General features: G+C 33.7%; 1 protein-coding gene across 5 annotated transcripts in view; it reads left to right on the top strand.

The window, feature by feature from the left end:
• The window catches only part of csnk1g2b (casein kinase 1, gamma 2b), a 64,296-nt gene extending 48,611 nt beyond the window's left edge, over positions 1 to 15,685 (top strand). For 3 of the 5 annotated variants that reach the window (XM_073909650.1, XM_005166859.5, NM_001045850.2), the window contains 5 exons: positions 1,815 to 1,963; positions 2,098 to 2,175; positions 9,578 to 9,679; positions 12,479 to 12,585; positions 14,583 to 15,685. In XM_073909650.1, coding sequence (XP_073765751.1) covers positions 1,815 to 1,963; positions 2,098 to 2,175; positions 9,578 to 9,679; positions 12,479 to 12,585; positions 14,583 to 14,637 — 491 coding nt within the window. In that variant the 3' untranslated portion in view covers positions 14,638 to 15,685. The remainder of the gene's footprint in view (positions 1 to 1,814; positions 1,964 to 2,097; positions 2,176 to 9,577; positions 9,680 to 12,478; positions 12,586 to 14,582) is intronic. The other 2 variants (XM_073909651.1, NM_001290336.1) reach the window with 1 other exon arrangement.
• Positions 15,686 to 16,807: the final 1,122 nt, after the last annotated feature.

Here is a 16,807-nt window from a genome sequence, read left to right on the forward strand (position 1 = left end):
AGTCAGATATTTCGCCGAACAGATCCGCCACTTTTGGCACTCATAAACAATCATAAAGCTCTCGTACTGCAGAAATGAGGAAGTCTGCTGAAGGCGCGCAGCTGTCGTGCAGTGAGGAGTTTGCGTCTTTAATAAGCTACGGCAGTTTGCGTTCAGTGAACAGTAAGAATGATTAATAAATCCATATGAAACAGTGCCTTAAAAGTCACGTCTCGCTTTCAGTTTCGGGCTTTGGCACGTTTTGCACTCACATACAAGCGTACCGCGCCAAAGCCCAAGTAAATGGGCTCAGGCCCACCTCTTTTAGTATTCAGCTTAAAGTGACATTTAAAGGTTTAACTAGGTTAATTAGGCAAGTTAGGGTAATTAGGCAAATCATTGTATAACAGTGTTTTGTTCTGTAGACAAGATTGGACAATATTATTGCTTAAGGGGGCTAATTATATTGACCGTAAAATGGTTTTATAAAAATTAAAAACTGCTTTTTTCTAACCGAAATAAAACAAATAAGACTTTCTTCAGATAAAAAGAAAATGTTATATGATTATATTATTGCAAGACATTATATTCTCTGTTAGACATCGTTTAGAAAATATTTGGAAAAAAAAATCATAGGAGGGCTAAAAATTTTGACTTCAACTGTATGTCTGATGCATTGCAGCTTGTCTGGATGTTAATGTGTTTTTTTCCTGATGTATAACTTTTCTTAAGATGTGATAATAATGAGACTAAAATGGTGTCTATTTCATTTGTAAGCCCTTGAAATAATCAATAACCTATTTTTTGGTATGTGGAAAAGGCTGTGGAAAATATGTTTTATGGTCAGGCAAAATTGATAATGTGTATGCTGATTTCAAAACTCAGTTATCACATTTGATATTTTGTTTATTCACATACTAGGGTTATTGTTTACCATAAAACTGCTAGAAATACTGGGATAAGACCAAAAGCTCCAACCATCAACTACATCATTACCAAAATTAAACAGTATATTATTAACATAATAGCATATCGCAATATTGTAATATTTTTGTAACATATATTAATGCTTAAAAGCTTAAATATAATATTGAAAAATATCTCTATCACATCTGTATGATAATTTACTTTTAGTAACCTTTTAGTGGAGCTTTGATGCACATCATTATCTTCTCATGGTGAAACAGAAGTTAAACTGCTCTGGTCATGTGACCATTTGCACTAACAATGTTACAGCACATGTTTAATTGAGACACCTTTTTTACACTTTTGATGAAAATGCATTAAAACCCCAGTCTGTAATGCTTTGTGGTAGGGCTGCACAATATAGAAAAAATCGGACATTGCAATATATTATTTTGATACGATATTTATTGCAATATATAAATATGACAGAGCAAAAATAAAAATGTTGGAGTTGAAAATGTGTTGATTGATTGAATAAGAGAAATTATAAATATTGATGTAAAATACTAAAGTTTTTTTGTTGTTGTTGGTTTTTGTACTATCCGAGTGTGAAGTTAAAATGCAGTAGATTATTAAAAAAAAAATAATAATAATGTATGGGGAGTGTAACAATATTCAAGTACAGAAATTATACAATCAAACGTAAAATAACATGGTTGTCATCATTGTATAAATTTTTTTTAAATAATACTTTAAAATATATTCATCTTTTAATGTTTAATAAACAGTCTAATCTTGCAATGTGACTATTGCGATATCGATATTCAAACGATATATTGTTCAGCTCCGTTTTGTAGCTTTATAAATGAGTAGCTGTTGTGACCAGGGGAATTAAATGTTAAAAGTAATGCTGTTTTTGCACACTGCAGAGGAGATGGCCACTTATCTGAGATATGTTCGACGACTGGACTTCTTTGAGAGACCGGATTACGAATACTTAAGGAAGCTCTTCACAGACCTCTTCGACAGGAATGGTTTTGTCTTCGATTTCGAGTACGACTGGGTCGGCAAGCCTCTCGTGAGTATTTGCTTCCTCCTCAGACACTTCCTCAATGCTGTTAAAATGCCATTGTCATGCTGCAGTGGGTTTATTTGTTGGCGTACGAGTTTGTGAGATGTTCTCAATGGTGCGATCATTGTTGTCTTTCACAGCCTACACCTATAGGCCCAATCCCCACAGACACACCCCAGCCTAGCAGAGACAAAGCACAACCGCAGACTAAAAACCAGGTGAGTTGAAGCCACAAATAAAGTACTGCACATGTACATCTTTTAAAAGCAAATAAAAAAGGCTTGGAAGATGACTAGAAAATATCCAAAGAAATGCATTTTATGGCTATTTTCTATACTACCTCCCACATTCCCAAGGAGTCCAAAAGTTTAGTTGCACAGGTAAAAAAAGTTAGGATGCAAAGGCTAATACAGAAATATACACATATTTTTTAAGACCTACGATTGAAGTCAAATTATTAGCCCTCATGAATTATTAGCCCTCCTGAATTTATTAGCCCTCCTGTATATTTATTTTTCCAACTTCTGTTTAAAAGAGAGATTTTCAACACATAATTTCTAATAACTGATTTTTTTTTAAATCTCTGCCATCATGATAGATCATTATATTTTACAAGATATTTTTCAAGATACTAGCATTCAGCTATGGGTATACTCTAGGGTTGTGCTGATAGATGATGCCATCGTCCATCGCCAGTGGCCAACAAACTTCACGATACTTTTTCGGCATCGCGATCCATTGCCCCGCCTCACATTTAAATTGATATATGATCATTTGCATGTCATCTTAATAGCAATAGCAGTCTTTTCATGAGCTGTGTAAATGTTACATATAGCTGCCGCTTGACCAGCTGACAGCATCATGAGGATTAAATGAAGGATTATACATTACCTCTCGCACTTAAAGTGTGTAGATTCAGTGGTAAGCGCTGTTACCTGCAAACCCCGTCCCACAGACTTTACAGTGAATGGCTTTAGTCATTTTCATTGCAGACTTGAAACCACTGGAAGTCTTTTATCCATTCTTGGAAAAGTGTAGATGGTGGATTAACATTCAGCACATGATCACTAATAAGATGTGCCATTATTAGTAACTGTGGGTAAGTCTGTCAGTGTTATTTTCATTCTCTTCAGCGCTTTCCATCTGTTCCGGAGTGCTGCGTTTGGCGTTTTTAGGTGCAAAGATGCATTCTGCATAAATGTCTCCTAAATCCGCGCACGCAGTGAGGATTTTGCAGTGAAAACAATGAATATGTTTGCACTAAAGTGAACTCCAATTGAACTCTCGTCTCCTCCACCAGCTGTGGGAAAAACCATTAGAACAACATAGATCACTGTGCCTATTCATGCCAGAGTCCCACAGAAAAAAGGTGATTGACAGGTGGTCATTTGTTTGTAAATTTATTTATTTATGGTATGGTTATGGGTGAAGCAAAGACCATGTGGGTCAGGTAGTGAAAACAGCAGGCTACAATTAATTAATTCGTTATGAATAAATTGATATTTAACAACCACCCCCACTCCCCGCCTACGACGACGATGGCATCGTCTATTGCGATGTTTCACATTAGACATTGTATGATGCCAAATTGGGCAACATCGCCCAACCCTAGTACACTCACACTAGTAACAGTTCCATTGAACCATGCTGGGGTGTGATTGTTCCCCCTCCACTCTCCCTCTCGGCCTGCACTCATACTGTATTTTACCTTCTTAGCCTGAGCATGCCTACGTCATCGATAATTTGACTGTTCAGTTTAACAAGAAGAGAAGTGCTCTCACTCAGTACTATGGCCATTGCTGTAATTATATTGTTTTGTATAATTTTATGCTTTTTGTGATGCGGTGACATACAGTCAAGTCTTTTGCTGGACATATCCACTACTTTTGACGCTCATAATGCTGCATGTAATAGGAGGTTTCCTGAAGATGGAGCAAGGGGTATGCATCTTCGGTAAACTATGACAGTTTGCGTTCACTAAAAAGATGATTAAATCCATATAAAAAGTCGCTTAAAATTGATGTTGGGTCTTTAGTTTTATGCTCGGGCGTGCTTTGCTCTCATACTACAAGTGTACTGCAACAAAGTCCAACTGAACCGTGCTCTGGCACATATCTATAAAACGGACACACACTTGTCAAACGAACCGTGAAATGTGGGTCAAACGCGCCCTAGCATGGTTTTATAGCCTAGTGTGAGTACACCCTTAAAGTGCCATTTAAAGGCTTAACTAGGTGAATTAGGTTAACTTTGTAAGTTAGAGTAATTAAGCAAGTCATTTTATAACAATAGTTTGTTCTGTAGCCCAACCTTTCTTTTCCCTGAGACCCTTTTTTCCCTGGGAACATATTGTAAGCCCCCCCATAACATTTAATTATAGCTCATTTAAGTTGCAGTAAGGATGACAAAAAAAACTAACTTTGTATATTACTATTGCTAGATATGTTCATGCACAAATAATAGTCTAATGTAAAATATAAAAGCAAAACATCAGTAGGCCATTTGTAACTGAAAAACCTAATTGGCCTTATATTAGTTGTCAATTATTTACCAGGGGATAAAATGAACTAAGGCAACGTGATCATTCTTCTTATTGTACACTGCTAAAAATGTTAAAAAATATGACATATCCCCCCACGGAACTCGCTGAAGCCCTCTTGTGGGCCGGGACCCCCCTATTGGGAACTGCTGCTGCAACCAGTCACAATAAAATGATTAATAATTTTGACCTTAAAAAAAAAAAAAAAAAAAAACTGCTCTTTTTCTAGGTGAAATAAAACAAACAATCTTTATCCAGTGAAAAAATATTATAGGAAATGCTGTGAAAAATTCTTTGCTCTGTTAAACATCATCTGGGAAATATTTGAAAAAGAACAAAAATTTCAGAGAAGGGCTAATAATTCTGACTTCAACTGTATATGCCTTCAGTCAGTTGAGTGACAGGTTTCTGATTTTGCTTGTGTTAATATTTGCTTATTTCCCGAAAATTAATTTTATATTCCTGTAGTTTGCCTTTTATGTTATAGGTTATTCTTTCCACTGCCATACAGCATGTCAAATCTTACATCCAATGATCAGTTGATGGACCGTCTATATTCTTATAAAATGCTACTAAAGGTTTTGGAACAACTTGACAAATGTCGTTCATTTTAAGCTGGTTAGCTGATGATAGCTGATGAATTAAATCGAGAACAATCATTTCTGGGGGCATCGGAATTGGAAATTAATGTCGCTTTTTCTGCACATCTTGATATATGTAGTGTCATCATTTGCTTCTGAACAGAGTTCAAACTATGTCTTATTTACTCAGATTACTTTTAATGAAATTAACTCTAGGTGTAAACTCTGTCCTCTTTTCCTTCTTTGGACCAATCAGAAAAGGCTCTGCTGCTTTTGGCTGAGGAGTTGTCAGAGGAGTTGCTCAAGTTTTGTATGATGTTACTGTTGTGCAATGCAGTCTCTGAACATCATTCGTGTGATTAATTAGTGGATTGGAAAGCTGGTTAGTTGGGCCTTGCTTGGTGTAAACAAATCTGTTTTAGTGGCCAGTTGCTTGGAGACAATGTTCCCTGCTGCTCAACTAAAATGCTTTCGGTTCAGCTGCGGTATCTGCGCTGTCTTCACTTTCCGTGGAGCATGAAAGTTCTGGATGGAGATGCTGAAAGTCCTTCACTTTAAAGATTTTGCCGTTGTTAACAAAGAGGAAATGCCTGGATTTTTTTGCACCCAAATTGGTTTGGTCTTGGTTAAAAAAATAAGCTTTTGAAAAGCATTTTGTTCCTACAATGATTACATCAGAATTACCAAATTAATTACAGTAGTATTTTTAAATTAATTACAGTAGTATTATTAAATTAATTACACTAGTATTATTAAATTAATTACAGTAGTATTATTAAATTAATCACAGTAGTATTATTAAATTAATTACAGTAGTATTAGTTTATTTTTAACATTTATTTATTGTCAGTATTTTTAGCATTACCTTTCCAGTCTTTCATCCCATATTATCCACCAGAATTGATTCTAATATGCTAATTTGACACTCAAGAAACATTTCTTATTATCATCTGAATAATGAAAATTGTTGTTTTGCAGATGTGTTTGTGGGAACTGTAATTTTTTTTTTTTTTTTTTTTGATGAACTTAAAGTAAAATATATAATAAAAAAGTAGAAACACCAATATAAACATATTGTAAAATGATAAGTGCCTTTATCACATTTAATTAATTTAATGCATCTTTGACCTTGAGTGGTAATTTATTAATAAACAAATAAACAAAATTAAACAATTAAAAAAAAACATTTTAACAGTTAATCAATTAATTAATTAATTATTTTCGGCTTAGTCCCTTTATTAAACAGGGGTCACCACAGCGACACCATCTCTGGGAAACATCCATACACACTTATTCACAATCATACACTACAGAACATTATCATACCCAATTTGCCTGCAGTGCATGTTTTTGGACATGTGGGGGAAACCGGAGCACCTGGAGGCACACGCCAACATGGGGAGAACATGCAAACTCTACACAGAAACGCTAACTGACCCAGCCGGGGCTCGAACCAGCGACCTTCTTGCTGTGAGGCGATTGTGCTATCCACTGCGCCACCATGCAGCCCACAGTTTAATTCTTAGTTATTAAAATCAAATAAGTTTCTTTACAGGCTTTCATGAGGGCCGTGACACCAAGCAAGTGGTCAGGCTTTGATTAATGCTGTCAGTGAGTGTCTTTCGGGTTAGTTTCTGTTCAGGAAGGTAAGAGTTTACCATTTAAAATGCGGAAGCACCATCAGTGAAAGTAGTACAACAAACAACATAGTCAGTGCTCAAGAATAAAAAAACAAAACGAGTAAAGTGTGCAAAGAATTCAAGATGGCACAAACAGAAGGTTGGTCTGATGTTATGTCATTTTGAGTATTTTAATCAAGACAGCAAGAGCTTCATGAACTGGAGAAATGGAGGAGATATAAAATATTTAGCAAATGCTGCTTTGTCTGAGTTTGAACTATATAGACTCCTGATACTCTTGTGTGTTCAAGCACAGCTTTTTGGCCACAGTGGACGCGAGGCAGCATAGTAGGATTTGGTCACAGCTAGCTCTTTGACGTCATCTCGTTGTGTCACAGCCTTTAAGCAACTTACACAATGGCACATGCACCATTTTCCTGGTCACTCATCCATGTTCCAGTGCAATCTCTAAATAGCCTGAATGTGTCCTCATTCCTAATATACTTGAACTAACAAACAGAAAGTGCTCTTTAGAAATCTTCACTGCAAGTTTTGACTTAATTTTTGCTTCATTAAAACGTTAAATGTATCAAATGTGTCCTGATGTCCATCTACTAATATACAGTTGCAATTGTCTTGGTTTATTAAAACCGTTCATGCTCCGCCTCTAAAATGCCAATGTAACCCCTGACAAATTTCCATTTATTTGATGCCACATGAGAATAAAATGTTCAGTGTACATGTATGTGTCTCTCTGCTAGTGCTCATGTCTTAATGTTTAATGGTAGTGTCCATGTCATAATTTGTAAGAATTGGGGCTGTGCGATATATAAACAATATATATCAATATATATCGAACAAATAACGTGATGTCAGCTGGCATGCTAAATAACACAATATTCAACATCTGATATGATTTTTTTTTTGTTTAATTTAATGTTACAACCAACATAGTTATTTAAAGGAAACGAAAGTAGCAACAAGGCAAAGATTTTCAGTTATACCGTTCCTACTATATATATATATATATATATATATATATATATATATATATATATATATATATATATATTACAAAATACATATTCACATAAATACATTAATATATTTACGTTTGTTTTTTCCATGTTAAGACTATTTAATTAATTTTATTAGGGGAAAACTATCTCCAGAATTAAACTGTGTTTTTAAATCTAATGAAGACAGCAGAAGTCAACAATGATTTATTTAATTATTTTGCCTGAAATTTGATTGACATTTTAAATGTTTCTTAAGATATATATATATATATATATATATATATATGTTGTATACTATTTTTAAGGTGGAAACGTAATTTCTTTTACAGAGGAAAAGGTTATTTTTTACCCAGACATTTTAAAGAACATACTTTAGAGCTGTAATCACAATACTGTGATACAGCGATATTTGTCAAAGGTAATCATACTATCAAAATCTTATACCAGCCTATGCCTAGTAGCAACTACAACTTCTCAAAGTAGATGGCCAGAATATACTGTTGCAGTAAACAAATCAAAAGTTTTTAAAATTGAAAATCACCATCGTTTTGCTGCCCGTCCTTAGATTTATTTTATTCATGTATTCATTTTTTTAATAACCAATGAATCTACCAAAACCTACTATTTAATCAAAAAATGCAACAGAGCAGTAAAAAGTGTATAAAAGTCGATCTCGCACACGCATATATACATGAACGCATAAAGGAGCACATACAGTATATGTATTGCAATAAACTTTATTGCGTTCAACTCAATTTGCAGCTAATGCACTATATATTGAACTCAAACAATGCAATTTATTATTTCACAAGAAAATACTTGTACATAATAATATAATAACAGGATAAAATAAAAACAAGTTGGATATTGTTAAATTAAAATAAATATAACTAGCAAATCAATGTTATACAGACAGAAAGTGATTTTTTTTTTTTTGCTTTATTACTTTTTTTAACAGGAACAAGAATAAACATTGGCTCGCTCTGTAGTCATACAAAAGGCAATATAAAGGAAAACCAAAAAGAAAAAATAACAAAAAAAAAAATCAAGTTCTGAAATGAGGGGGTAAAGGTGATTTCCAATTGTTAAGCACTAGTCTTTTAGCCACTACCATGCCTTGCATTAAAGATTCTCTAATAATTTTTTTTTTAACTGAAGTGTCGATTACTACAATTTTAATCAATTATTATTAATATTATTGTAATTGATTAAATCAAATAATATATGTTGCAGCCCTAAAAGTTTTATAGACCTGAAACTTGTTCGAAACTTGTTGTCTGACTTCTTTCACAACATGGCCTGATTGTTTGGTTCTGTTTCAGGATTCGCATTAAAATTGTAAAATTGAAGAGACTTTTGTTTGGAAAACCAGCTTGTCCACTCTGCTTGGTTTTAGAGAGGTGCGATGCCGTGTAACTGCATTTCCTCCTGTGCTTCAAGCTTTACAGAGGATGTCTTAATGAAGTCACACAAACATACTTTTGTCACTCATTTATTCCAAACCATTGCGATATATACCGTATACTGTGATTTCCACATTTGTGATATTTCGATAGTTTTAATTTACTGCACAGCCCTAATAGGAAATCACTTTGATTTCTTAAAAGCTGCTTTTGGTAATTCTGCATGTTTGCAAAATAGTAAAATTCCCCCCTCATACTGTTTTGTCTTTATTTTAAATCTGTTTGTCCTTTAGTAATTGAGCAAGCTTCTGCATGTCAAGTGTCTACGTTTTAATGTTTTATTTTTTTGTTTGTTCACTCACCCACCGGCCTTTTCTTATCACTCCTCTAAATCTCCATCCCCGTCCCACTCTTCACACTTTTCTCCCCCCAAAAAAATGCTCTTCCGCTGTCGATCAGTCACCCGAGCCCAAACGAAGCGAGTCTCAGCCCACTCCGGTGACCAATAGGGAGACTCTGGGGTCTCAGGTGACGGCCGAGAGGCTCGGGGGCTCCGTTCAGGTACTGCTTGCTTGAGCGTGATGTGGCTTTTTTGAGTGAGCGTGGCTGCTTCTCTATCTGTCTTTTGTGCTAGTATTTATCAGTTTGGCTTGCAGATGGCAGCACTGTCATTCTTGGAGATACCCTGTGTTTTAAATAGAAGCCATCAAGCAGTTTAGTTGAGCTGTTCATGGTGTGATGGGATCTAATGGATGCTGGTACATTTGAAACTCTTTGTGGTGCGTTTGGACTTGGTGAAACGTAGATGCCACCTAGTGTTGGCTTTCGGAATGCTATCCCATGGCATAAATAAATACAGGTCTGATGGTTTGTCAATTACAGTGTTGGGTAAGTTACTTTAAAAAGTAATTGAATACTAGTTACACTTATTATTATTGTATTTAAATTATTTATGTATTTATTATTTGAATATTTTATTCCTTGTATAAGTCACTTATTGTTATGTAATAAGTGCTACTGAAAATCCTTACAAATCTCAATGCATAGACTAGTGGTACCCTAAGTGGGGGTCGCAAAACAATGTTGGGGGGTTGCTTGGTGATTTCCAAAAATATCACGTTATTATCGATTAGAATAACATATTTTATCCATAAGCTGCAGAAAAAAAATTGTATTTAATAGTTACATAAAATAACAACATGCAAATAAAAAGCCATTAGCATTTTACTTCTTTTTCTGATTGCGACCCCTGGGGTTATTACGCTAGTTTAAAGACACTGCAATAGTGTTAGTTGCAGCAGATTAATTTTATGACACAATGTTAAATTTTGACACCTTTACTGCATTCAGGTACATTAAAAATAAAGGCCTCGAATGAACATAGAGGACGATCTCCAAGTGACGGTCTCCAAAATTAAACCAGTAATAGTCTTGTGTTGTAAACATTGTACTCATAATTTTCATTAAGTGAGGTTAATATTCAATTAAACAAATGGATAATGACTGAAAGAAATACTTATTTGTTAAACTGTTGCACTTTATTGTGTGACAAGTAAACTTGTTATTTCCTATTGATGTGTGTGCACTGTTGTGTGCAATGTTCGTAATTTTATAACTACTTACAAGGATAGTGGGGGTCGAGAGTTACTGGAATTGTTATTTTGGGATTCACGAGCTGGATAGTTTTGAAACCTCTGACATAAACAACAGACAATATTTTAATTTCTTAAATTTGAGTCAAAGATGGCTTTGTACATATTGTTGACATATTGTTGTAATACTTAACTGATTCATGGTTTCTCAAAAAAAATCAAGTTATATAAATTGAGTTATACAAAGTGTCTTAATAATATATTAAAAACTAAATAAATAGATAAAAATCCTGATAGACATTTAGTTTAAAAATAGTATTATTCTGCAAAATACATCTGTATAACAAAATGAATTACTCTCTAAATTTATTTATATAAGTTGTTATATTTACACTATTTAAGGCAAGAACTTTTATAAGTAACTGTAATTTAGTTACCTAAAAATGAAAAGTAAGCCCTTACTTGACTTTTTAGTAATTTAATTTCAGTAACTAATTACACCCAACTCTGGTCACCTCATTTTAAAATAAAAGAATTGTATGCATATGATCATTCTCAGAACAGGGTTATTGTGGTTAACTTATAACTTAATGATTTTTATTTTCAGTTTTTCTTTTTAATTTAGCTGATGTAGTTGTTGCAGAAATGTTATTTATTTAATTTTATTGCACTAGCCAATTTTTGGATATTCTAGTGTTACTGTTTTCTACAGCTGTTTTCATTTTTAATGCAGGCTTGTAAAGGATTAAAGTATAAGCTATGTGTCTGAATTATTTAAAATGAAAGATTGGCTTCATGAAAATGTATTATTCCTAGTTGTGTACTGCTAAATTTTTCAGAAGTTATTTATTGTAATATCACATAATAAACATTATTACAATTTGAAATAAATGTTTTCCATTTTAACATAGCTTAAAAAGTAAATTATTCCTGTGATGGGTCGAAATGAATTATCCCTAGTCAATAATTATCTTTATTGTCAAATGATTCTTTAGAAATCAGTCTTTAATGCTGATTTGGTGTTAAAAAAAATCTAAATGTGCTGCTTATCAATGCTTGTATTTTTGCGTACTTAAATGCTGTTCGATCATTTCATAGAAATGATTTTGTAATGGTGATGTCTTTGCTGATATTTTTGATCAACATTAATTATAATAATGATAGTAATAATTTATTTTCTTTTCATCTTGTTTATCCTAAACTTTTCAACAGTAGTATAGAATTGTTTTTTCTTTTTTTTCTTTTAGATTGTTAATAGTTGCCAATATTAGTTATAATAATAATAATAATAATAATAATAATAGTAATAATTTATTTTATTTTCATGTTGTTTATCCTAAACTTTTCAACAGTAAGTATAGAATTGTTTTTTTTTTTGTTCTTTTAGATTGTTAATAGTTGCTCAAGGAACAATAGTTTACGTAGGTGTTTACATAGGTCTGAATTTAATGTTTGTCCTATGTTTCTGAGTCTTGCCATTGTCACATGTTTTCTGACAAACAAATGACTCATTAAAGACTAATTAAAATGATCACTCATCTTCCTATATAGTCATAGGCTTGTGATAGGCCTATAAGTAGAAAACAGGATTTCCATAAATAAATTTCTTCATAAAACAACTTACGAATGATGGATTATTCAGATAAACATTTAATAAGGCCTGCGTAATGGTATGATTTTTAAACATCATTACATTATATGTAATGATGTTTAAAATGATAATGATACTATACACGGTGTTTATATGGTCTCTCTGTGTGATCCTAAGGTCATGAGCTCCACAAACGGAGAGCTGAACACAGATGACCCGACTGCAGGACACTCCAACGCCCCCATCACTGCACCTGCTGAGGTAGAGGTGGCAGACGACACAAAGTAAGTGCTACAACACTGGACGTTCAAGCAATCACGATACTAGTACTGTCATTTTAAAAACCAAGCCTAAAAATACACACAACACACACATATATGAGCAATATCACACAAGTAGCACTACGGTATGGCATTATATCAGCACTGGTGGGCTACTACGGCACTCTTCTGATATGTATTTTATGTAGTCCAACAACTGCAGTATTTGTCAGTTTAGTGAGTTTAGTTCTCTTCTTGGCACTCGATTTGGGTGGAGTGATAAACAACTAGGTGGCTGGAATAGTGCTGATACTGGCAGCTATTATATACACTTCCTGACAAAGGTCTTGTCACCTATCCAAGTTCTTGAAACAACAAATAATAACTTGACTTCTAGTTGATCATTTGGTATTAGAGTGCTTTATATGAAAGGCAAAGAACTCTATCACGTTTATTTTACCAAAAAAAAATATGATCATGCTTTTATTTTTAATTATTTAATTTACAGTAAGATCTGACTTTGCTTAGACAAAAGTCCTTTCACTTAACAGAAATAATGAACAGTATAGAATATAAAGTCATGCTGCAGTGGAAAAAGACTTAATGTGTATGACTCACTTGAGCTTGGACGACTTTATCCATACTTTGAACTTTGATGTGGATGCTGAAGTATGAGGAGCGCTATCCCGCTGAAGAATTTGCCCTCTCCTGTGGTTTGTAATGTAATGGGCAGAAAAAAATGTCTTGATACCTCAGGCTGTTGAAGTTGCCATCCACTCTGCAGATCTCTCGAAAGCCCCCATACTAAATGTAACCCCAAACTTAAACTAATTTCTGTAGGAATCTTGGGTCCATACGGTTTCCAATAGGTCTTCTGCAGTATTTGTGATGATAGGGATTGAGTTCTTTTCCAATTGATCAACTAGAAGTCAAGTTATTATTTGTTGATTTTATAACTTGGATCAACAACAAGACTTTTGTCAGGTAGTGTATTGGTATCAGCCAAATCAGAATTGAGACCCAGACAGAACTGTTATATAAATATATGTAGTCAATCACAAATTTATTCATACCCCTGGACGCTTCTCATTTGATGTGCTTGAGCTCAAACACACAAAAAAAAATATGTATTTAATATAAACATTTCAACTGTAAATGGCAAATACAGGAGTATTTCGGTAATACTATAATCATACTCGTATATAAACACTGATGTTTTATTCTGTTGAAATTAATATTATGTAGTTAAAAGTGTTTATATTGACCTTATTCTTAAATGCAGAAGTGCGCACGTTTTTGCAATTGTTTTAGAACTTACGATTCAGTCACCTATGGGACAAATGACTAGGAATAATAAACATCAGAAAACAGTCAAACTACTTTCTCTACAAACAAGTATGTTCATGACTAGAAAAGTAGAAAATAATACATTAAATGTAGAATAATATAATAGGAAAATAGGGAAAGGAAAATAATAGTAAAAATGTTAGTTTGCTATTTAAGCAGCATAACAAGCTGTTTTTTACGTCTAAAATTCAATGGAGGTGAATGAGACCAGAAGTCTCGAGCCAAATAGATTCCGATGGCTGCTCCCATGCATACTTGAAGAATAAGGTCAATACAGATGTACAGAGAATCATGCATCATATCAGTTGCTGACATTATATTAAGATTATATATATCATCCCCCTTATGTTGGTGGAGATGAATCATAAATGAATCACACTCATCTGCAGAATGCCATCTTCACCCTCAGTGGTTGTCGCCTTACATTTGCATAAATATTTCACAATCTCAGATAGTCCATTTTTTTCTATTGCTGAAGCTCATCAACTTTAATTGAAAACGAATTTCTTCTGTTCATTTTGCTGCTGCAAATTGCCGTATGAATGTCCCTTCACTGATTTAATGTTCCTCGTTGTGCCTCAGCGCTCTTCAATTTATAACCTAATTTCACTCATCAAGACTTTTGTGTTTAGTTTTTATGTCTGAAGTAAATTTTCCTCTGTATTTACTTTCAGGTGCTGTTGTTTTTTTAAGCGGAGAAAGAGGAAAGCTCTTCAGAGGCACAAGTGAAGCGCTCGTGGAAAAGAACTTGAAACATTCTGGTCACTGTTAAGTTTAAAATGCAAGCAAATACACAAATCTCTCTCTCTTTCTGTCTTTCTCTATATCTCTCTCTCTCTCTCTTTTCCCATCACACTTTCTTTCATAGATGCTTCACCACTTATTGGAGTGCAAAGGAATGTTGTTGACTGTCCAACAGACTCTGGTTCCTTCCTTAAAAAAAAAAAAAAGAAGAAATGAAGATACATAAGATGTGTAAAAATCAAATCACACATAAACGCTCAAAAAGAATGAGATGATACAAGAGTGATTAATGATACAAGACCACAGTGGTGTGAACTGAAAAAAGAGGCTGTTTGAAACAGCTGATATGTTTCTAGATTCCATGCAGAGTGTTTATTGTTCATTGATCAGGGGACAAAATATCAGTGAGCGGATGATTTAAGTTTTCTTAGAAATAGTTCTTATTTGTGGCAAAAAACATGAGGGCAGGAGTCGCCTCTGCACTGGGAAAGAGTCACCAAATTACAAAATAACAGGACGCATTTCATCTCAACCAGACTCTGGAGTCTTTTTTTTCCCCCCACTGTAATTATTATAATTTTTTTTAATGATTTACAGGAATCCTTCAGTTGTAAAGCAGTTGTAGTGTCCTGGAAATGCTTTATTTCTGTCCTTTATTTTTGTCTTGTTTTTTTTCTTCATATAAATTCTTCCATTTTTTTTTTTCTTCTGTCATTGTGGACTCTGTAGCACAGTTACTGGCCTCAGGTACTGTGGGGGACGGAGATACAAATGGATATTATTCTCTTGTCATTGTTGTTATTGCACTTTTGGAAAAAAAAAGAAGACAACAACCGTGGGCTTGAATTAAAATGATGAGATAAATGTCAGACTATATGAACTGATGTGGGAGAGCTCCCGCAACAGGGCTGATATCTGTTCAAGGACCGTTAAAAAAAAGAAGAAATGTACTTCAGTTTTATTTCTCACATCAAAATTTATTTACCAGGAAATCATAGTTTGTGCCTTTCCAAGTAAAATGTTTAAAATTTAAGCAAGTCTCCTGCACTGACTTTTTATTTTTTGCATTGTTTTTTTTATGTATGCAAGTGGCATAATAATTATGGGTGTTGTTTTGTATGACTCCATTATTTTCACCCCTAATTTATCAAATGAATGTTCTGAATCTGGCTGATGGCTTATAAATGGACAATTCTAAGTTTCATTAATAGTTTAAAATATTTTGTGTAGTATGTATATTTTGTTATTGTTGAAATAATGTAATATCACTAGCTGGGTTTCCATCTTAACATAAAGCAGTTTGCATAAAAACAAACATGACATAGGTTTCCATGAGTTTAGGGCCATTTCACACCAAGCACAATAACATAGATATAAAAATAAAATAAATTTGTGTCACTTTTCAAACGATAATGATCAGCAATGATCACTTGTCATTACGCCCGTGTGACCAACAAATGTCCTCAGTGAGTTGTTAGTGCATCTGACCAGTGAATCCAGCTCGTGTAGTCAATCTAATCAATCAGTGACTTTTTGTCACCACTAACAAATTTCTAACTTTTTCGACTTTTAAAGAAGGCAAAACAAAATTGTCGAAAGGGCAAAGGATACATTGGGTACTTTTTTATATTTTTACTATATTTGTACTATATTTTTATTATATTACTATTTGTATTATTTTATTAGCTAAAAAAGTTGTTTCTCTATATCTTTTTTCTTATAGCTGTGGTTTGAACTGTTGTTTTACAATCATAATGATTGTATTTTATTTTTAGAACTTAGAATTTAGAATTTTTAGAACAACACTTTTATTGTTTTCTTTATAATTTACCATGAATGGTGTGAACGGGCCTTTTGGAGCATCTAGCTGTAGTATTGGTAACCTAGTAACCAACAGTAAACAAGGCGAGCATATTAGAAACAGCCGATTAGTCATGTGGGTGTAATGTTTCCTACATCAGATTTACTACATCAGGTGTGATTTTTTTTTTTTTTTTTTTTACAATTGTGCTTCCATCTCCTATTATTTGCATTAACATTTTTTGCACAAGTCCAAAACCACCTCAAGCAAAGCATTAAGTTTTTGCAAATGAAGAGATTTTTATTCAAACATTGCCATTCTCACCACTTATTTCTCATGCAATGCTTCAAATTG

This window comes from Danio rerio, chromosome 8 (assembly GCF_049306965.1).
Source record: "Danio rerio strain Tuebingen ecotype United States chromosome 8, GRCz12tu, whole genome shotgun sequence".
Taxonomy (NCBI): Eukaryota; Metazoa; Chordata; class Actinopteri; order Cypriniformes; family Danionidae; genus Danio; species Danio rerio.